The sequence below is a fragment of the Carcharhinus amblyrhynchos genome, chromosome 8 (genome assembly GCF_965287045.1).
Source record: "Carcharhinus amblyrhynchos chromosome 8, sCarAmb.v2.hapA, whole genome shotgun sequence".
Taxonomy (NCBI): Eukaryota; Metazoa; Chordata; class Chondrichthyes; order Carcharhiniformes; family Carcharhinidae; genus Carcharhinus; species Carcharhinus amblyrhynchos.
The window spans coordinates 64,082,040-64,102,804 of NC_137331.1; the positions used below are offsets into that span (position 1 = coordinate 64,082,040).

Consider the following 20,765-nt stretch of genomic DNA (forward strand, 5'->3'; position numbering starts at 1 on the left):
ATTTAAGAGTAGGGCCAATTAGGAACCATATAGATAATCTGCATGTAGGCCCAGAATGAATACATTGGACAGTATTTTCTCGCCCTGCCTGCCACAGGAATCGTAGGGGTGGGGGCAGACCATGCAAAGGTCCGTTGACCTCAGATGGGAATTTCCAGGCTTGGGCCAAATGCGGCCAGAAAATCCCTCCCTTTGTGTCACAGAATCCCTACAGTGCACTAAGAGGCCATTTGGGCCATCTAGTCTGCACCAAACCCTTCTAGGCTCTATCCCCATAACCCCACTTACCCTGCTAACCCCCTGACACCAGGGGGCAATTTAGCATAGCCAGTCAAGCTAACCAGCACATCTGTGAGAGGAAACCCATGCAGACACGAGGAGAATGTGCAACCTCCGTACAGACAGTCACCCAAGCCAGAAATCGAACCCGGGACCCTGGTTCTGTAAGGCAGCAATGCTAACCACTGTGGGAGAGTGTCGGTCTTCACAATGGAAAAGGACAACACAGGTGTAAGTATCTGGATGGAAGACTGAAGAACATTAGAGGAAATTAGTGTGGAGAGATGACTAGCAGATTTAGCAACATTAAAAGTGACGAATTGAGGGATACAAGGGAGGAGATGCCAGTAATTTTCAAATCCCTCCTGGCCACAGGTGAGGTGCCAGAGGACCGGTGGACTGTTAACATTGTCCCATTATTACAAAAGGGAGGTAGGGATAGGCCATGCAATTATGGATCAGTCAGCCTAACCTCTGTGGTAGTGAAGTTATTAGAAAGAATTCTGAGGGACAGAATATATCTGCACTTGCAAAGACATGGATTAATCAGAGATAGTCAACATTTATTTGTTAAAAGGTAGTGTTTGCATATTTAATTACATTTTTTGAGGAGGTAACCAGGAGTGTTGAGGCTGATGCATTTGGTATGGTACATATGGACTTTAGCAAGGCTTTTGAAAGAGTCCCTCATGGCAGATGGGTCAACAAGGGCCCATAGATTTAAGGTAAGAGGTAGAAGACTAAGAGGAGAGGTGAAGAGAAATTTCTTAACCCAGAGGATGATGGGAGTCTTCAATTCACTGCTTGAAAGGTGATTAAGTTAGAAACTTGTAACATTTAAGAAACATTTAGATATTCATTAATGCTGCTGTAATCTCCAGGGCTATGGGTCAAGCATTAGAAAATGGGATTAGTGTGAAATAATAAATCAGTCTTTCTGAGATTTTTCAAAGTTATCATAGAATCGTAGAAAGTTTACATAAGAACATAACATAAGAACATAAGAAATAGGAGCAGGAGTAGGCCATCTAGCCCTTTGAGCCTGCCCCGCCATTCAATAAGATCATGGCTGATCTGTTGTGGCTCAGTTCCACTTTCCCGCCCTCTCCCCATAACCCTTAATCCCTTCTCTTATCAAGAACCCATCAACCCGCTTCTTAAAAATATTTAGCGAGGCAGCCTCCACCACTTCAACAGGCAGAGAATTCCAGAGATTCACCACCCTTTGAGTGAAGAAGTTCCTCCTCAACTCCGTTCTAAACCGCCTCCCCTTTATCTTGAGGCTGTGCCCCCTAGTCCTACTGTCTTTTTTGAGCGGGAAGAGTCTCTCCACCTCTATCCTATCCATCCCATTCATCATCTTATACGTCTCAATGAGATCTCCCCTCATTCTTCTAAACTCTAACGAGTACAAGCCTAGTTTATTCAGCCTCTCCTCATAGCTCAATCCCCTCAACTCCGGTATCAGCCTAGTAAACCTCCTCTGCACTCCCTCCAGGGCCAAAATATCCTTGCGCAGGTGCGGCGCCCAAAACTGCACACAGTACTCCAGCTGCGGCCTCACCAATGCCCTATACAGCTGCAGCAAGACCTCCCTACTTTTATATTCAATCCCCCTCGCTATGAAGGCCAGCATCCCATTCGCCTTCCTGACCACCTGCTGCACCTGCAAGCTGGGTTTTTGCGACTCATGCACAAGGACCCCGAGGTCCCTCTGCACCGTCGCCTGCTGCAGTTTTTCGCCCCGTAAGTAATAGTCCTTCCTACCATTCTTCCTACCAAAGTGGACCACCTCACACTTGCCAACATTAAATTCCATTTGCCATTTCCTGGCCCATTCGCCCAGCCTATCTAGATCCTTCTGCAGACTCTCCACACCCTCCGCACAATTTGCCTTTCCCCCAATCTTGGTGTCATCAGCAAATTTCGACACCCTACACTCGGTTCCCTCCTCCAGATCATCTATATAAATGGTAAATAGCTGAGGCCCCAGCACCGACCCCTGGGGCACCCCACTAGTCACCAACCGCCAATCCGAATAGCACCCATTGACCCCCACTCTCTGCCTCCTATTTGACAACCAATCCTCTATCCACGCTAACACCCTACCCCCAACTCCATGTCCCTAACCTAGTTCTTTGACCATAGTTTCATAATGAGCAGTCATGATATTGAAATCCATGCAAAAGCTGCTCCAGACATAATATCTAAGCTGCCATTAAAGTCCAGAGGAGACAATTGCATCCTGTTTTTATGCTGACAAGACAAACATTTCACCTTCCTCCTCACCTGTCGCTGGTGGGACCAGAATATCACCCCCCCACAATGTTCCAGGTCAATGACCTTTCATCAAAACTAAAGAAAAATAGAAATGCTGGACTTTCTAAGTCAGTGGAAGGGGAGAGGGGACAAAAAGAACAAAGGAGAAAATCTGTGATCAGGTGGAGGTCGAGAAAGATTAAATAACAAGAGATTTCATGATGCAATAGCCAAAGTGAGTGACAATGGAAATAAACAAAAGTTGTGTCCAAATGAGGTGCAGATTGCTAAAACCATCTGAATGCAACATGAAGGGATAAAAAAGTAACACGAAAACCGGCCTAACAAAAAAAAGAAAAAAAAAGAACAAGATGGAGGCAATGGTTATGATCTAAAGCTGTTGAACTCAACATTGATCCCAGCAGGCTGTAAAGTGTCAAGTTGGAAGATGAAGTGCTGTTCCTCAAGCTTGTGTTGAGCTTTACTAGAACACCCTAGAAGGCCATGGACAGAGAAATCATCAGAATGGGAGGTGACGAACTAAAGTGACAAGCAACGGAAACTCAGATTCATGCTTGCAGCCTGAATGGAGATGTTCTGCAAAGCAATCACCCAGTCTGCATTCAGTTTAACCAATGTCGAAGAGACCACATCCTGAGCAACGAATACAGTATGCTAAATTGAAAGACATGCAAATAAATCACTGTTTTATTTGGAAGAAATGCTAAGGCCTTGAAGGAAAAGAAAGGAGGTGAGAGTACTGATGTTGCCTCTCCTACACTTGCACTGAAAGGTGTCCTTGGAAAAGGAAAGGGACGTTAGACTAAGGAGTGGATGAGGGTGTCGTGGAGGAAATGGTCTTCTGGAATGCTGAAAGAGAAGTGGAGGGGAAAATAGAGGACAGGAGAAGGTGACAGGGGATAACATGGTGCAAGCAGGAGGCAGCACATATAGTCGAGGCCTGAGCAGGACTTGCCATGAACTGGAAAATTTAATTGCTATTGTTCCAACTTCCATCCTCTTTCCCTTCACCTGATCCATCTTTGTCTGTTCCCATTCTCGACTTCTCTGTTACCATTTCTGGAGATAGGCTATCTACTAAAGTTTACTACAGCTCATGGATTCCGATAGCTAACTAGACTATACTTTCTCACACCTTGCTTCCTGTAAGGACTCCATTCCATTCTCTCAAGTTGCTTTTCACCATCCCATCTGTTCCGATGATGCAACTTCCACATCAGCATTTCAGACATATATTCCTTTTTCCTCAAAGAATCCCTCCCAGTGTGGCTGATATGGCCCTCCAACATGTCCAATCCATTTCATGCACTTGTTCTCATCCTTTATCTTCCCCCACAGAACCATGATAGATTCCTCACCTTTCACGTCAACAATCACAGAATTCAATGGATCTTGCTCTGCTGTTTCCACCAGCTCTTACATGATGCAACATATCTACCTTGTCCGCTGTTCAGCATTCTGTAGCTGTCGTTACCTTCACAACAAGTCCAGTCCGTTCCTTAGTCACCCAACACCACTTCCCTTCCCTATGGAATTTTTCAGTGCATGCGCAGGAGATGGAACACCTGATTTCACCTCTCGTCTCACTGTCCAAGGTCTCAAACTCTTTCGAATTAAATAGCAATTTACTTCTCTTTCTTTCAATTGAGTGTACTGTATTCAATGTGGTTTCCTCTAAACTGGGAAAAACCAAACATAGACTGGGTAATGGTGTTTATGTTCAGTCCGCAAGCATGGCCTTGAGCTTCTTGTTCCTTGTCATTTTAATCCTCCACTTTGCTTGCACACAGATCTTTCTGTCCATGACCTATTATAATGTTCCAGTGAACCAAGGACAAACCCAAGGGACAGCACTTCATTGTCTTGGCACTCAACAGCCTACTGGATTCATAATTAAGTTCAACAACTTTAGATTATAACGAATGCCTTCATCTCGTTTGAAGTTTTGTTTTTCGTTTGTTTTGCCATTCAGTTTTTGTCTTGTTTTTTCCTTTGTGCCTTCTATTTGGCTGTTGCTTATGGAAATCCTTTGTAATTTACCTGACCTCCCTTTTATTAGACTTTTGCCTTTGATCTTCCTGCCACACCCCGTTCCCCCCACCCCCTCCCTGACTTAAAAACACTTACATCTCTATCTTTATTCAGTTCTGCTGAAAAGTTATCAACCTGAAACATGAACCCTGCTTCTTTTCACAGATGCCCTCTAATCTGTTGAGTTTTTTTCATTATTACTTCAGCTTTCCAGCATCCACAGTATTTTGCTTTTGTTTCTCATTGTTACTTTGCAAGGTTATGGTTCATGGGTTTGGGTTTCCCTTCAATACTTTGCTCAAGTATCCACTATTGATTTGTGAGCCTTGATGGAGAATATTGGTTGAGGTGAGGAATTACAGTTAAGCCCGATCCAGTCTTTGCATACACGTGAACTTTTCAGCAGGAGATGCACAATCAGGAGTAGAAACTTTGACCATTTTAACCCCTTCCAAATCTCAGCTTCTTGGAATTCAATCATTACAGCCCTAGCTAAAGATAGCTAACAAAGTGCAGCCAAGAATGAACCTGGAACTTCCAGATCTAAATATGGATACATTTGCTCAGTATAAATTTTAAAAACAGTATTTCAATAACCCCTTAAAATCAGATGCTGGAGTACAGTTATGACTTTTAGGCCTTATATAACCAACATTCATAATTAATTAATTTTCCCACATATTCAATCTTGAGAAGTATATTTTCTTGATTTATGCTGATGGGAAAACCAAAATGATTAATATTAAAAACCTTATAAACTTTGATATTCTGGAATTTTTTTTAAAGTCCAATGATTCATCCTAATATTGCAATTTATTTTAATTATGCAAATTTTTAGCTTTCATGAGTTTGCTGCATCATTATTATTTCATCCATTATTGCAATGGAATATCAAGAATTAGCTACACAATTCCAAGTTCTGCCTTTCAGCTGTCAAAGTGTTGGAGGCAACAAACAATTCAAGAAATAAATGACAAAGAAATATTTTATATCTTAAGATAATCATTTAATGATTGCCATTTTGAATTACAATGACCTTATTACATATTGAACATACCATGCATAATAATAGATACGTTTCAAAATAGAGTGTACTTGCATTGCTCCTGTGCAGTAAAAAGTGAATATGCATGAATCCCAGTGTTTCAAAGCTGGCAATACAAATATTAACAAAGCCAAATTTTCATACATTTGAATTAGTTTTCTTCCTATTTTTCCCACAACAGTTGCACATCACAATGGAACATCGTTCAGCCAAAAGAGAATCAGTGTAATGCAGTACTTGATGACCACTCTCCAGATGGTTTACAGTTCCAGGCAGGCTGCATTAATTATTGTTGTTTTTCTTCCTCAGATGAAGAATTTAGCCGTACTGTAGCATTCCATCAGCAACCAAGAATTGGTAAAACTAATTTCAAGTGCAGCATACTCCATTTACCTTAAAATCCAGTGTACCAATTTAATATCCTCTGTTTTGTCCAGATCGTTACAATGCAGAAAAGAACAAAAAAAACTAGGACCCAAAGTCATACTGCAACTTTTCTATGGTTCTGCAGTGAGATAGCTAACAGTGCCAATTAGTATTAAATTAACTTCCGAACTATGGTGTCCAGGAACTGAAGTGATGAAGGTGGCAGGTGTGTAGTGACGAATAAGAAAGCTACTGAGGAGGTGAATAGTAGGATTGTAAAGGCACCAGAAAAGGGCACAGAACAGAAGGGAAATCAGTGAGTATGGTTCATATGGATTTTCAAATCACATCTGATCACATACAACTCAGGAAACAGTTGGAAAGACAGATTTAAAGCATGGAATCAACATAGCTAGGGAAATGGTGTAAGGCAGGTGAAGGGAGATGGTGTAGGGCAGGTAACAGGATATGGGTTAAAAAACAATTCTTGTACTGTTACGAATAGTGTTCTACAAAATTCTGTTAGAACTGCTTTTATTCATTTGATACATAAATTATCTGGATTTAAGAATTGAGGACAATATTCAAACTTTCTGATGGTAGCAAATTTGAGAGTGTGGCAAATTCTGACAAAGACTGTGAAAAGTTCCAGAATATATCAATGCATTGATAAGATGGGCAAAAAGTAATAGGTGCAGATGAGTGTGGAAACATGTGAAATAATGCAAGCAACAATAAGGATGGATTTTAAAGAGAGTAGAAGGATCTTGGTGTCCAACAACAGAGATGATTACAGCTGACAGCGCAAGTAATAAAGGCTAGATTTTATGTATTAATTTATTTTGCATTTTATGCCAAGGGGATAATATTTAATTTGTTCAAGACCTCAGTTAGGCTGCAAGTTAGAGTATGGCTTAAGTTTTGCATTGAGAGCAACAATAAGGCTAACAGCACTCACCATTATTACATAGTAAATGGGACTGCAATTTCTGAAGTATACACACATCTGCAATTAGAAGTAGAAATCTGGAAGCTGTGGCATCCTGCTGATTCACAAGCTGCCCTATTATGATACCTTGCTCATAAACTTGGCAAGCATGCAAAGATGTGAAGTAGTTACCCACTAACAACAGATTAAGGCAAGTGAGGTTTTAATGGCATAGTAAGCCAAGATTATTGCCAAAACAACCTCCCTGACACTGAAAATATAATTTTACAAGTATGGAGTCTCTTAAAATTATTTTGTTTTGCTAGGTGGAATTTTCCTTTTTTTCAGTGTTAGCTCAAGCGTGAAAAGTGGTAGGTAGCTCATGGGCTGCACCGCTGGCTTTTCCTTATTAAAGAATGCCACAATCTCTGAAAAAAAAATGGACCTCCCACTTCTCCATGCACATGGAGGCCCTCCTGCACATACATGGGCAATCATTCCCCCAAAGGCTCCCCCTAAGGACACGGGGTTCCCCCTCCCTCCCAGAGGGAAGGGAAATCTACCAATGGAGCGCCACTGAGGGGTTTCTTGGCACTGCCCCCGGCACTGTATTGCACTGCACTTCTCCTCCCAGGGGTTATACTTGTTTGCCCCCAGCAAGTTACCGTCACCTGGTTCTCATTTTTAAATACTTGTTATAAATGAGGGGAACTCCTAAATGTGAGGGGGACCCCGTTAATTACATGTTGATTTATAGAGGTGGGCAGGAACCTTGTTTTGCCACTGGCGAGGAGCAAAGTTGAAAAACAAGATCTCACTGGGCATGAAAAAATACCTATTAAAATCAAGGAAAACCCAAAAGATACATGAAAAGCATGAGGAGAAGTAGAATTTATTAGTGACTAAAAGGGTATCCTGTATGTTGAGGATGAAAGCTAGGGCATGTGTCTCAGGAATACTTTCCATCAGTCTTTACAAGAGTGGGGGATGATGCAGATATCAATTAAAAAGGAGTGTTAACTATGGGATGGGTTAAATATAGGGAGAGAGAAATGTTAAAAGGTTTAACATCCTTGGAAGTAGGTAAGTTGTCAGGCCTGGATGATATGTATCCCAGATAAGGATGATGCCAGAGGACTGGAAGACAGCTAATACTGTAAAGTTGGCAAAAAAGGGAGGAAAGGATAGATCAAATAATTACCGCCAGTTAGCCCAACTTTAGTTGTGGATAAATAACTAGAAAAATTCTGAGGGATTGTATAATCTTCACTTAGAAAGGCATGGATTAGTCAAGGGCAGTCAGTATGGATTTGTAAAGGAAAGCTTACAATTCATTGGCTTGATTGAATCTTTTGAGCATTAACAAGGAGAGTCAATGAAGCAAGCTTGGTTGATGTAGTAGTCTACAATGATTTTAACAAGGCTTTTGACAAGGTCCCACATAGCAGGCTGGTCAGAAAAGTAAACACTATGAAATTCAAAAAAGTTGCAAACTAGATCCAAAATCAGTTCAGTGCTAAGAAGCAAGGGGCAATGATCACCATGTATTTTGTGACTGGAAGGCTGTTTTCATTGGAACTCAGTACTAGGTCCCTTGTTTCTCATGGCATATATCAATGATTCAGACTTAATTATAGGAGTTTTGATTTAAAAATTCACATATAATACAAAAATTGGTGGTATGGTTAGTAGTGAGGAAGAAAGCTGTAAACCACAGTAAGAAACCAGTAGATGATCAGGTGAGCAGAAAAGTAGCAAATGGAATTCAATCTATAGAAGTGTGAGGTATTTGGGAGGGCAAACAAAGCACAAGAATATTCAATAAATGGGGAGATGGGGGGTGTAGAAAACAAAGGAATCTTGAATTGCATGGCCACAGATTTCTGAAGGGAGCAGGAATGGTAGATAAGTTAGTGGAAAAAGCATATGAAACATTTTCCTTCATTAGCCTAGACATAGGCCAAAAGAGCAAAGAGGCTATGCTAGAACCATATAAAACCTTAGGCCACAGATAAGAGTGCTGCATACGGTTCTGATTGCCAGAGGGGTACAGAGGACATTTACAAGCATGTTGTCAGGAATTGTATGTTTTCACTCAGAGAAAAAGTTGTATAGGCCATAGCTGTTTTCTTTGGAACAAAGGAGACCGAGGGAAGATTTAATTGAGGTACATAAAATTATCAGAGCCCCTGATAGAGTGAGCAGGAAGAACCCATTTATCTAAGCAGAGACATTAATAACCAAGGTACATAGATTTAAAGTAATTGGAAGAAGGATTAGAAGGGAGCCGAGGAAAAATGTTTTCATTCAGAGGGTGATGAGAGTTGGGAATTCGTTAGCTAAAAGTAAGCTAAAGGCAGAACTCCTCACCATGTTTTTAAAAATCCTACGATCTGAACTTAACAGCAGGGTTATAAACAAAGGATTCGATTCTCAGGAGAATGAGAGAATCGTGTGTTGGCCATTTCGCGGGGTTTGTGCATGCATTCCCGATGCATTTGCGTCTGCCACAGCCGGAGAGCAGGCACAGTTGGGACCCTGCTGGAAACTGGTGGGAAAAGAGATAAGTCATTCAAATCTATTTTTCATGAATTTTAAATATCTTTATCGGGTCTGACCCAGAATTCTCCGAACCCAATGGCATTTCCCACCCCACCAGGTGTATTTCACTCTGGTGGGGTTTAGAGTAACTCCCCACTTGCGGGGAACTAGCAGGAGGGGGGGCAATCGGGGCCACCAAGGGGGTCAGACAGCAGGGGCTGGTGCCCCTGGGCATGGGCACAGGCACCCTGACAGCGCCAGCCTGTGTCCTCTGGCACTGCCCAAGGAGCAAAGTGCCCATGCCAAGGGGGCACTTTGGCACTGCCCACCAGGCCTCAGTCAATGCCATGGTGGCAGGGCAAGGGGTGGGGGGGATAGGGGGGGTCCCACTGCCATGCTGCATTGGGATCAGTCAGGGCTTGAGGGAGGCCAAAGATCGGGACGGCCTTCAGCAGGGAGTTGTGGGGGGGGGGTTGGTGGGGGGAGATTTTGGGGCTGGCCCAGGAATGCTTGTGGGCACCACAAATTGGGCTGTGGGGGTTGTTGAAGGGACAACACTGAGGATCCAGGGCTGACCAGCAAACTGCGATCTGACAGATTGGGGCCACTGCACATACACAGAGTTCTGAAACTGTCAGATTCCAGCGTGAAGAGGCCCCACACCCTGAGCTTTTAATCAGATTCATAATTGTGACCTCTGTATTGCACAGAGTATGGGAGATGCGAGTGTGAAGGCCCACTGAAAAAACAATTGTGATTTACATCAGTTGTCCCACGAATCAGCACTTCAAATTTCTTCTGGGAGAATTAGGGCTCAAAAGTTGAAAACTGGCATAAGGCTAGATATCTCTTCTTCATCCTCTTTCCATGACTTAAATTTTCTTTGTTTCTATGTATTATTTTTCATTTAGGCTTCAATAGGGAGACACTGATTTTTTTTAGTACTTGGCATTTTGCCAAGTTTCAACTTCTTGTGAAATCATTACGCTATTATGCTTTCATCCGGTAGCGAAATTGAACATCATGACACGGTTGCAAAATTCCAAATCCAGCCCTCGAGTTATCAAGGGCTGGTGTAGGTTCTGAGGCATCAAGCAGTTCCATGTCATAATAACAGAGCAGTAAAGTCAAACACTGTTTGATCTCATTGATAGCAAAAAAACGACCAGGACACATACTGACTCCAGAACCAAAAGGCATGAGATAGTACTTCAGCTTTCTACCATTTTTGTAGAATGTAGTCTTCTCCTTTCCATTTTCATCCAAAAATCTGTCGTACTTAAATTCCTGAATGGTAAAGAATGATAGTTTAATAAATGCACTAAAAGCATGAGAAATATTTGGAATATCTCAAGGACAAAAAACCCTCTTCATATACATTTATTTTCTGTAGAACAAGAACATTATATGGGGAAAATCTCACCTTGGCATCAAAGACGACTAAGGCTAACTTGAGCCCAGTTCACCCTGCAAATCCTCCTCACTAACCTCTGGGAACTGATCCCACAGACCAGTCAGGCAATGGCCTGACATATTTTTTCCTGCAGAATCATCTTTTAGCCAATGTGTCAACTCCTCTTTCACTATTCCTGGTACCTTTATATCCATCTCATTCACCATCAGCACACATAGCTGTAATCTGCACCATCCATAGGATGCACTGCAATAACTCACCAAGTTTTCTTTGGCAATATCTCCAAGTCGCATGAACTCTATCACTAAAATGAATCAACTGCAACATTATGGAAATACCATCATCTCTAAGCCATCCTTCAAGTCACACACCACACTGATAAGTTGCATATGTTAATTTTTCTGACAACAGTACATCATCCCTAAAGCCCTGCAGAGGACCATTACAATGCTGCATACTGATCAATCACTGAAGGTGGTTAGTAGCTTCTCCATGCTAGCACATGGAGCTACTAACCACCTTAGATAAGGAAATCAGGCAGAAAGATGAGGAAGAGGACAGTTCTCACGGCAAGTGGGTGGGACCCAAAGCAGTACGGAGACAGAAGAGGAGGTTGAGGACACCACAGAAGAGGGCATGTTAAGTTGTAAAGGCAGTGTCATTAATCCTAATACCAGACAGATCAGGCAAAAGCAAGATAGAGAGCAAGTCCAGATTAAATTGCATTTATTTCAATGCAAGAGGCCTGATGGGCAAGGCAGATGAACTCAGGGCATGGATGAGTGCGTGGGACTGGGACATTGTAACAATTACTGAAACATGGCTAAGGAAGGGACAGGAATGGCAGCTCAATGTTCCAGGTAACAGATGCTGAAGGAGAGATAGAACAGGAGGTAAGAGGAGGAGGGGAAGTTGCACTTTTGATTAGGGATAACATCACAGCAGTACTGAAAGGGGATATAGAAGGGTTCGGTCACTGAGTTTGTATGGATAGAACTGAGAAATAATAAGGGGGAAATCACTGATTGGGTTGTACTATAGGCCTACAAATAGTGGGAAATTGAGGAGCAAATATGTAAGGAAATCACAGATAGCTCCAAGAAAAATAGGATGGTAATATAGGGAATTTTAACTTTTCCAACATTGACTGGGACAGGCATAGTATGAAAAGCTTGGATGGAGAGAAATTTGTTGAGTGTATTCAGGAGGAATTTCTCATTCAGTATGTGGATGGCCTGACTAGAGAGGGTGACAAAACTTGATCTCCTCTTGGGAAATAAGGAAGGGCAGATGACAGAAGTGTAATTGAGGGATCACTTTGGGACCAGTTACCATAATTCTATTAGTTTTAAGATAACTATGGAAAATGATAGGTCTGGCCCAAAAGTTAAAATTCTAAATTGGGGCAAGGCCAATTTTGATGGTATCAGGCAGGAACTTCCAAAAGTTAATTGGGGGAGACTGTCAGAAGGAAAAGGGACGTCTGATAAGTGGCGTGCTTTCAAAAGTGTGATAACCAGAGTTCAGGGTAAGCACATTCCTTTTAGAGTGAAGGCAAGGCTGGTAGAAGTTGGGAACCTGGATGACTCAGCATATTGAGGTCCTAGTCAAGAAGAAGGAGGCACACGACATGCAGAGGCAGCTGAGATCAAGTGAAGAGTATAGGGGTGTAGGAGTAGAGTTAAGAGAGAAATCAGGAGGGCAAAAAGGGGACACGCGATTCTTTTGGCTTTATCTGCCAAATCAATATCTAGGGAGAGAGCAGGGCCTCTTAAGGATCAACAAGGTCATCTATGTGTGGATCCGCAAGTGATGGATGAGATCCTAAGTGAATATGTCTCATCAGTATTCACTGTTGAGAAAAGTATGGATGTTAGGGAACTTAGGGAAATAAATAGTGGTGTCTCGAGGAGTGTACATATAACAGAGAAAGAGGTGCTGAAGTCTTAAAGTGTTATCAAGGTAGATACATCCCCAGGACCTGATTAAGTGTATCCCAGGACATTGTGGGTCCCCTAGCAGAGATATTAGTATCATCGATAATCACAGGTAAGGTACCTGAAGATTGGAATGTGACAAATGTTGTGCCTTTGCTCATGAAGGGCTGCAGGGAAAAGCCTGGGAACTACAGGACAGTGAGCCTCCCATCTGTGGTGGGTAAGTTGTTGCATGGTATTTTTAGAGACAAGATCTACAGGCATTTAGAGAATTGATTAGGGACAGTCAGCATGGCTTTGAGAGTGGAAAATCATGTCTCAAATTTGATTCAGTTTTTCGAAGGGGTAACCAAGAAGGTAGATGAGGGCAGTGCAATTGATGTTGTCGACATGGACTTTAGCAAGGTCTTTGACAAGGTACCGCATGGTAGGTTGTTGCATAAGGTTAACTCTCACAGGATCCAGGATGAGGTATATAAGTGGATACAAAATTGGCTTCTTGACAGAAGCCAGAGGGTGGTTGTAGAGAGTTGTTCTTCAAACTGGAGGCCTGTGACCAGGGGTCAGTGCTGGGTCCACTGTTATTTGTCATTTATATTAATGATCTGGATGAGAATATAGGAGGCATGGTTAGTAAGTTTGCAGATAACAGTAAGATTGGTGGCATAGTGGACAGTGAAGAAAGTTATCTCAAATTACAACGGGATCTTGATCAATAGAGGCAGTGGACAGACGAATGGCAGATGGAGTTTAATTTTGATAAATGCAAGGTGATGCATTTTGGTAAAGTGAATCAGGGCAGGACTTATTCAGTTAATGGTAGGGCATTGGGGAGAGTTACAGAACGAAGAGATCAAGGGGTACAGGTTCATAATTCCTTGAAAGGGAAGTCACAGGTGGACAGAGTGGTGAAGAAGGCATTCGGCATGCTTGGTTTGAATGGTCAAAACACTGAATACAGGAGCTGGGACATCTTGTTGAAGTTGTAGAAGACGTTGGTAAGGCCATGCTTGGAATACTGTGTACAGTTCTCATCACCCTATTATAGAAAGGATATTATTAAACTAGAAAGAGTGCAAAAAAGACTGATTAGGATGCTACTGGGACTTGATGGTTTGAGTTATAAGGAGAGGCTGGATAGACGGAGACTTCTTTCTCTGGAGCGTAGGAGGCCGAGGGGTGATCTTATAGAGGTCTATAAAATAATGAGGGGCATAGATCAGCTAGATAGTTAACATTTTTTCCCAAAGGTACAGGAATCCAAAACTAGAGGGTGTAGGTTTAAGGTGAGAGGGGAGAGATACAAAAGGATCCAGAGGGGCAATTTTTTCACACAGAGGGCGGTGAGTGGCTGGAACAAGCTGCCAGAGGTAGTAGAGGCGGGTACAATTTTGTCTTTTAAAAAGCATTTAGACAATTACATGGGTAAGATGGATATAGAGAAATATAAGCCAAATGCAGGCAATTGGGACTAGCTTGAGTGTTTAAAAAAAAGATGGAATGAACAAGTTGGGCTGAAGGGCCTGTTACCAGGCTGTAAACCTCTGGCTCTATAACTCTCCCAGAGGTCATGGTCATGCAGGGATGTGCCTAGGCTTCAAGGACAAACTCATCAATCACTTTGATGCACCTCCTTGATCATAATTTTCTCACCTGCATGCTCCTATTGTGCACCCACTTCTACAAATCTCCAGCAGGAGCTCTCTCTCATTACACTCATCCTCTACCTCTTAGAAGATCAAGGGGAGTTCACTTTTCTCATATAGCATTGGAAGAGATTGCCCCCTGATAAGGATATCAGATTTGCAGTGACATTATAGCTTCATTGACTTCAATGAGCTATCTCTCCTTTTCTTGCCATCATTGTCCAGACCGTGATTGCATGAGCATAACATCACTTCTCATGCTCACTGGTGACTTCTGCCAATTTTCCTGGAAAGTCATTCTTGGGCCAGTGAGCAGATACTGTATTGGGCAGTCATGTTGCATTGCCTTGGAAATAGAAACCATACACATTACTACCTGATAAAGCCTTATCTCTAACATACTGCCACATTGTTGCCAACAGGCAAGATATCCCTCAGTCCCCTTTATTCAGCAACAACTGTCAAACATGAAGCATGATGGTACAATATGCCCTCTGAAAGAAGGCATTCCAACACAAACATCGTTTACATAGTAATCAAATGAATAAAATATATGTTCACATTGATATTTTCTGGAGAAATGTCCTAATAAGTACAAGATAAAAAGCTTTGACAAAAAGTATTTTTCAGTAATATTGAAGTTCTATACTATCAACCAACTACTTGAATAAAATATATTGTGATATCCAAATATACGTGCATTCTATATGAGTGTCTCAGCACCCCGTCACCACTGTGCCCTCAGCACTTTTTTCTCTTTAACTCCCTTAATTTTTCCTTTACAGTCTTGTTGCAACACTGACAGCAGCTCTTGAAGAAACAGGCTGCTGAGTGCAATTTCCCACCTTGGTGATTGAACGTGTGACATGTGCCCAACACACACTTTAAAAATATGAATTGCGATTGTAGACTTTGTAGCTTCTGACATATTAAAAAGGACATGATGCCTGTTCCATCAGGAGCAGCACTCTTCTTACTAAATTGTCTCTCATTGTGGAGGCATAAGACAGAGATGTTTTGATAAAGCCCCTAAAATTGTTCTCAAAAGATTCAAATCCATGATAATACTTAACTCGAGTATGTTTTGGAAATGTAATATTCAATATTTTTCACACTAGAATTTAATGTGCACAATTTTGGTATTTTACTTACCAAGGGATCCTCATAAATCTCTGGATCTAGATGCAATTGTTGAGGATATAAACCAATTTGGTCCCCTTTCCGAATGGCCACCTTTGTACCCTTATCCATAGTTAGCACAAAGTTGTCAGTGGCAACACGCAGCATGATTGACGCACTGGATAAGCGCAGGCTTTCATTTATCAGGCTTCCTGTTCAATTATTTCAGAAGATTGTTTAGCAGAGATTCAAAAATCATGACACAAAAGAAAGCCAGAAATTGTTTCTCTAAAAAACTGGCAAGAAATATTACAAAAAAGACTGATAAAAATGCAAGTTTATTTCTAAAATTAGTTGCACTGATAAAGGATAATACAATCTAGATCTGTAATGGGCAGAATCTAGTGAAGTTCCCCAAGGCAGAAAACAGGATAGACTGGGGCACTTAGTTGTGTGGGAGGTAAAGCGTCAGCTTCTTGATGGTGGGATGAAAGTTGGGAAGCAAAGTAGATTAAAGGTGCATCAAGGTTCCTGATGGCAAGTGGTAAAACCCTATTTTTGATGCATTATCAGATCATGCATATACATTAAAACACATGGTGACTCAATCAAATTATATCTGTGCAATTAAGTTGGTAGGAAATGAGGAACAGGTACCTCACAATTAATGACTGGTCAAAAGTGTGTAGCAGGCAAAGTTGTCTTCCTTGGGAATTTGGAGTAAGTAGGAGTTGCTTTTTTTGTGAGGGGATCTTTGCTGGTGTGGAGATGCCGACGTTGGACTGGGGTAAGCACAGTAAGAAGCCTCACAACACCAGGTTAAAATCCAATAGGTTTATTTGGTAGCAATGCCACTAGCTTTCGGGGCTCTGCCCCTTCAACAGGTGAGTGGACAGAGCCCCAAAAGCTAGTGGCGTTTGCTACCAAATAAACTTGTTGGACTTTAACCTGGTGTTGAGAGACTTCTTCCGATCTTTGCTGGACCAGGGGAGAGGAGGCTGACCTGTTGCATTGAGAATATCTATGGACGTCCTGATGTGACTGTTTGAGGGAGAGAAGATGGAAGGAGCTTTAGGGATCCAATTGTGGCAGCAGTTCTAGTTCAAAATTCTCTCCACAAACCAGCAGAATGTCTGCATAGAGTGGATGCCCATCTGGGTACCATTTAAAAATGGCACACCGGCCTTTGACTCCATTATGTAGTGGCGGGTCCTGCCCACCTGCGCTAAACAATTGGTTGGGTCCTTCGACTGTGGCTGTTTGCCACATGACTGCAGATGGCCAGCCATTCCACCTCCGAGTGGACGTCCCGCTCACTTCTAATCCTGCTGCTGAAACACCCGTTGCTGCAACAAGGTTCCGCCCAATGTTTCTAATAACATTGTTACTTTAACTAAATAAGGCATCTTGTGCTTCCAGTGACATTCACAAGATTGATCTGCTGTATTAAATTTCTTCTTCACTGCTGACACTAAGCTGGATGACACAGTAAATAGTGTAGGTGTAGAAAGTTTCAAAGGGGCATTGACAGATTAGAAGGATGAAACTGTAGCAAATGGAATTCAACGTGAGGAAAGTGTAAGATCATCCACTTGGACGCAAGAAAGGTTGGTTTGAGTATTTTTAAAATGGTGAAAAACTAGAAAGATATTGGTGTCCAAATTCAGCAATTACTAATAGCTAGTTGACAATACAAAAATAATTAAAAAAGGCTCGTGGAAAGTTGTCCTTTACCTCAAACGGGTTGGAGTACAGATGGCTGGACATTATGCTCCAGCTGTATAGGCCTCTGGTTGGACCTCAACTAGAGCATAGTGCTCAGTTCTGGGAATGACATCTTGTGGTTGGAGAAGAGCAGATTGATTGGAATGATGCAAAGGTTAAATTATGAAGACTAGTTGCATTGATTAGGCATGTATTTCTTTGAATGTAGAGGATTAAGGAGTGATCTAAATGAGGTTTTAAGGTGATTGAGAGAGTTTATAGGGTCAACAGGTAATTTTCCCTATGGGAGATTTCAAAACAAGAGGGGCATAACCTTAAAGGAAAGCTAGGCACTTCTGTGGTGATTCAGAAAGCATTTTTTCACACAAAGGAAATGGAAGTCTGAAACTCTTCCTGGAAAAGCTTGGTGTGGTCAATTGAAAATTTTAATGCTGAAACTATTGCTAATGAGGGGGGATCTGATTGAGCTATATGAAATGCTAACGGGGATTGATAAATGGATGTTGAACAGATGCTCCCCCTTGTGTCACAGTCTAGAACAGGAGGTCATAGATATAGGGCTGGGTTTTCTGGCTATACTTGTCACAAAACCCTGCCCGAGGTCAATGGAGCTTTGCAGAGTGCACCCTCCACCCACTAATAATTCACTTGGCAGGCTGGACGGGAAAATTCCCCCCGTATATAGTGAGAGGAGGAAGTTCAAAACTGGAGATGATAAACTACTTTTCGCAGAAGGTTGTGAATCCATGCAACTCACTATCCCAGATTCAAGAAAGGGATAGATATGGAGAGGTGGTTGGGGGGGGGGGGGGGGGGGTGCGGGGAGGGAGTGCGATTCTACCAAAAAAAGTTTTAACTGTCGAAATTGGGTAAAAACTGGAATAAATCCTGCTTGTTTTTTCAACGGCATTTTCAAAATGAATCTCCCACACTCTGTGCATTGCAAAGTGCTTAAGCGTGAATCAAGCTGAAATTCCCACTGAAGAGGCCGGCAGCTACACATGCGCTGATCTGTCAGTGCCATGATCAGCGCATGCGCGGTGGCCCCGCACTGCTGGCTTAGTTTGTGTCTTTGTATGCCCTGTTTGTGATCAGAACTCCCATCCACCTGATGAATGAACAGCCAGTTCCAAAAGCTTATGGCGTTTGCTACAAATAAACCTGTTGGACTTTAACCTGGCGTTGGTGAGACTTCTTACTGTGTTTTCCGATGGCTGGCCAGCTCAAACTCTAACCAGTCCTGCAATCCCTCATTGACGGCCCTTCGATTCCCTCACGACCCAATCACTGCTGACCTCCCCCCACCAGGGAGCACACCTCTCTGGCATCTGACTCTCATAAGAACATAAGAACATAAGAAATAGGAGCAGGAGTAGGCCATCTAGCCCTTCGAGCCTGCCCCGCCATTCAATAAGATCATGGCTGATCTGTCGTGGCTCAGTTCCACATTCCCGCCCTCTCCCCATAACCCTTAATCCCCTCTCTTATCAAAAACCCATCAACCCGCGTCTTAAAAATATTTAGCGAGGTAGCCTCCACCACTTCAACGGGCAGAGAATTCCAGAGATTCACCACCCTTTGAGTGAAGAATTTCCTCCTCAACTCCGTTCTAAACCGCGCCCCCCTTTATCTTGAGGCTGTGCCCCCTAGTCCTACTGTCCTTTCTGAGCGGGAAGAGTCTCTCCACCTCTATCCTATCCATCCCATTCATCATTTTATACGTCTCAATGAGATCTCCCCTCATTCTTCTAAACTCTAACAAGTACAAGCCTAGTTTATTCAGCCTCTCCTCATAGCTCAACCCCCTCAACTCCGGCATCAGCCTAGTAAACCTCCTCTGCACTCCCTCCAAGGTCAAAATATCCTTGTGTAAGTACGGCGCCCAAAACTGCACACAGTACTCCAGCTGCGGCCTCACCAATGCCCTATACAGCTGCAGCAAGACCTCCCTACTTTTATATTCAATCCCCCTCGCTATGAAGGCCAGCATCCCATTCGCCTTCCTGACCACCTGCTGCACCTGCAAGCTGGGTTTTTGCGACTCATGCACAAGGACCCCGAGGTCCCTCTGCACCGTCGCCTGCTGCAGTTTTTCGCCACGTAAGTAATAATCCTTCCTACCATTATTCCTACCAAAGTGGACCACCTCACACTTGCCAACATTAAATTCCATTTGCCAGTTCCTGGCCCATTCGCCCAGCCTATCTAGATCCTTCTGTAGACTCTCCACACCCTCCGCACAATTTGCCGTTCCACCAATCTTGGTGTCATCAGCAAATTTCAACACCCTACACTCGGTTCCCTCCTCCAGATCATCTATATAAATGGTAAATAGCTGAGGCCCCAGCACCGGCCCCTGGGGCACTCCACTAGTCACCAACCGCCAATCTGAATAGCACCCGTTGACCCCCACTCTCTGCCTCTTATTTGACAACCAATCCTCTATCCACGCTAACACCCTACCCCCAACTCCATGTCCCCTGACCTTCTGCAATAACCTCTTGTGAGGTACCTTGTCAAACGCCTTCTGAAAATCAAGAAAGACCACATCCACCGGCTCTCCTCTATCCACCGCCCTAGACACATCCTCATAGAATTCCATTAAATTTGTCAGACACGACTTAAGAACATAAGAACATAAGAAATAGGAGCAGGAGTAGGCCATCTGGCCCTTCGAGCCTGCCCCGCCATTCAATAAGATCATGGCTGATCTGTCGTGGCTCAGTTCCACTTTCCCGCCCTCTCCCCATAACCCTTAATCCCCTCTCTTATCAAAAACCCATCAACCCGCTTCTTAAAAATATTTAGCGAGGCAGCCTCCACCACTTCAACGGGCAGAGAATTCCAGAGATTCACCACCCTTTGAGTGAAGAAGTTCCTCCTCAACTCCGTTCTGAACCGCCCCCCCTCTATCTTGAGGCTGTGCCCCCTAGTCCTACTGTCTTTTTTGAGCGAAACCGTGCTGCGTCTGCTCTATCAAGCAATTCCTCTCAAGATGCCTCGCTCTTTCCTCCTTGATGACGGATTCTAACATTTTACCTACAACAGACGTTAAACTAACCGGCCTATAATTCCCTGCCTTTTGCCTGGCACCCTTCTTAAACAACGGCGTAACATTAGCCGTTTTCCAATCTTCCGGCACTTCCCCGGAATCCAGTGACGTCTGGAAAATAACCACCAAGGTATCCACTATCACCTCCGCCATGTCTTTCAGAACCCCTGGATGCATTCCATCCGGTCCTGGGGACTTGTCCACAATCAGCCCCTCCAGTCTGTCGAGCACCACCTCTCTCGTAACAGTAATGTCATTAAGACCCTCCAGTCCTACCACCTTTCCATCTCTAACACCTGGCAAATTATTCACGTCCTCCTCCGTGAAGACAGAAAAAAAAAAGTTATTCAGGACCTCAGCCATTTCCCCATCCCCTACCACTAACTCCCCCTTCTCATCCTC

General features: G+C 43.0%; 1 protein-coding gene across 1 annotated transcript in view; it reads right to left on the bottom strand.

Annotated features, from left to right (window-relative positions):
* Positions 1-5,574: 5,574 nt before the first annotated feature.
* LOC145346654 (cytochrome P450 7A1-like) overlaps positions 5,575-20,765 on the bottom strand; it is a 43,128-nt gene continuing 27,937 nt past the window's right edge. The window contains exons 5-6 of the mRNA XM_080194195.1: positions 15,620-15,798; positions 5,575-10,757 (exon numbers count right to left, since the gene is read on the bottom strand). Of these exons, the coding sequence (XP_080050321.1) occupies positions 10,461-10,757; positions 15,620-15,798 (476 nt within the window). The 3' untranslated portion in view covers positions 5,575-10,460. The remainder of the gene's footprint in view (positions 10,758-15,619; positions 15,799-20,765) is intronic.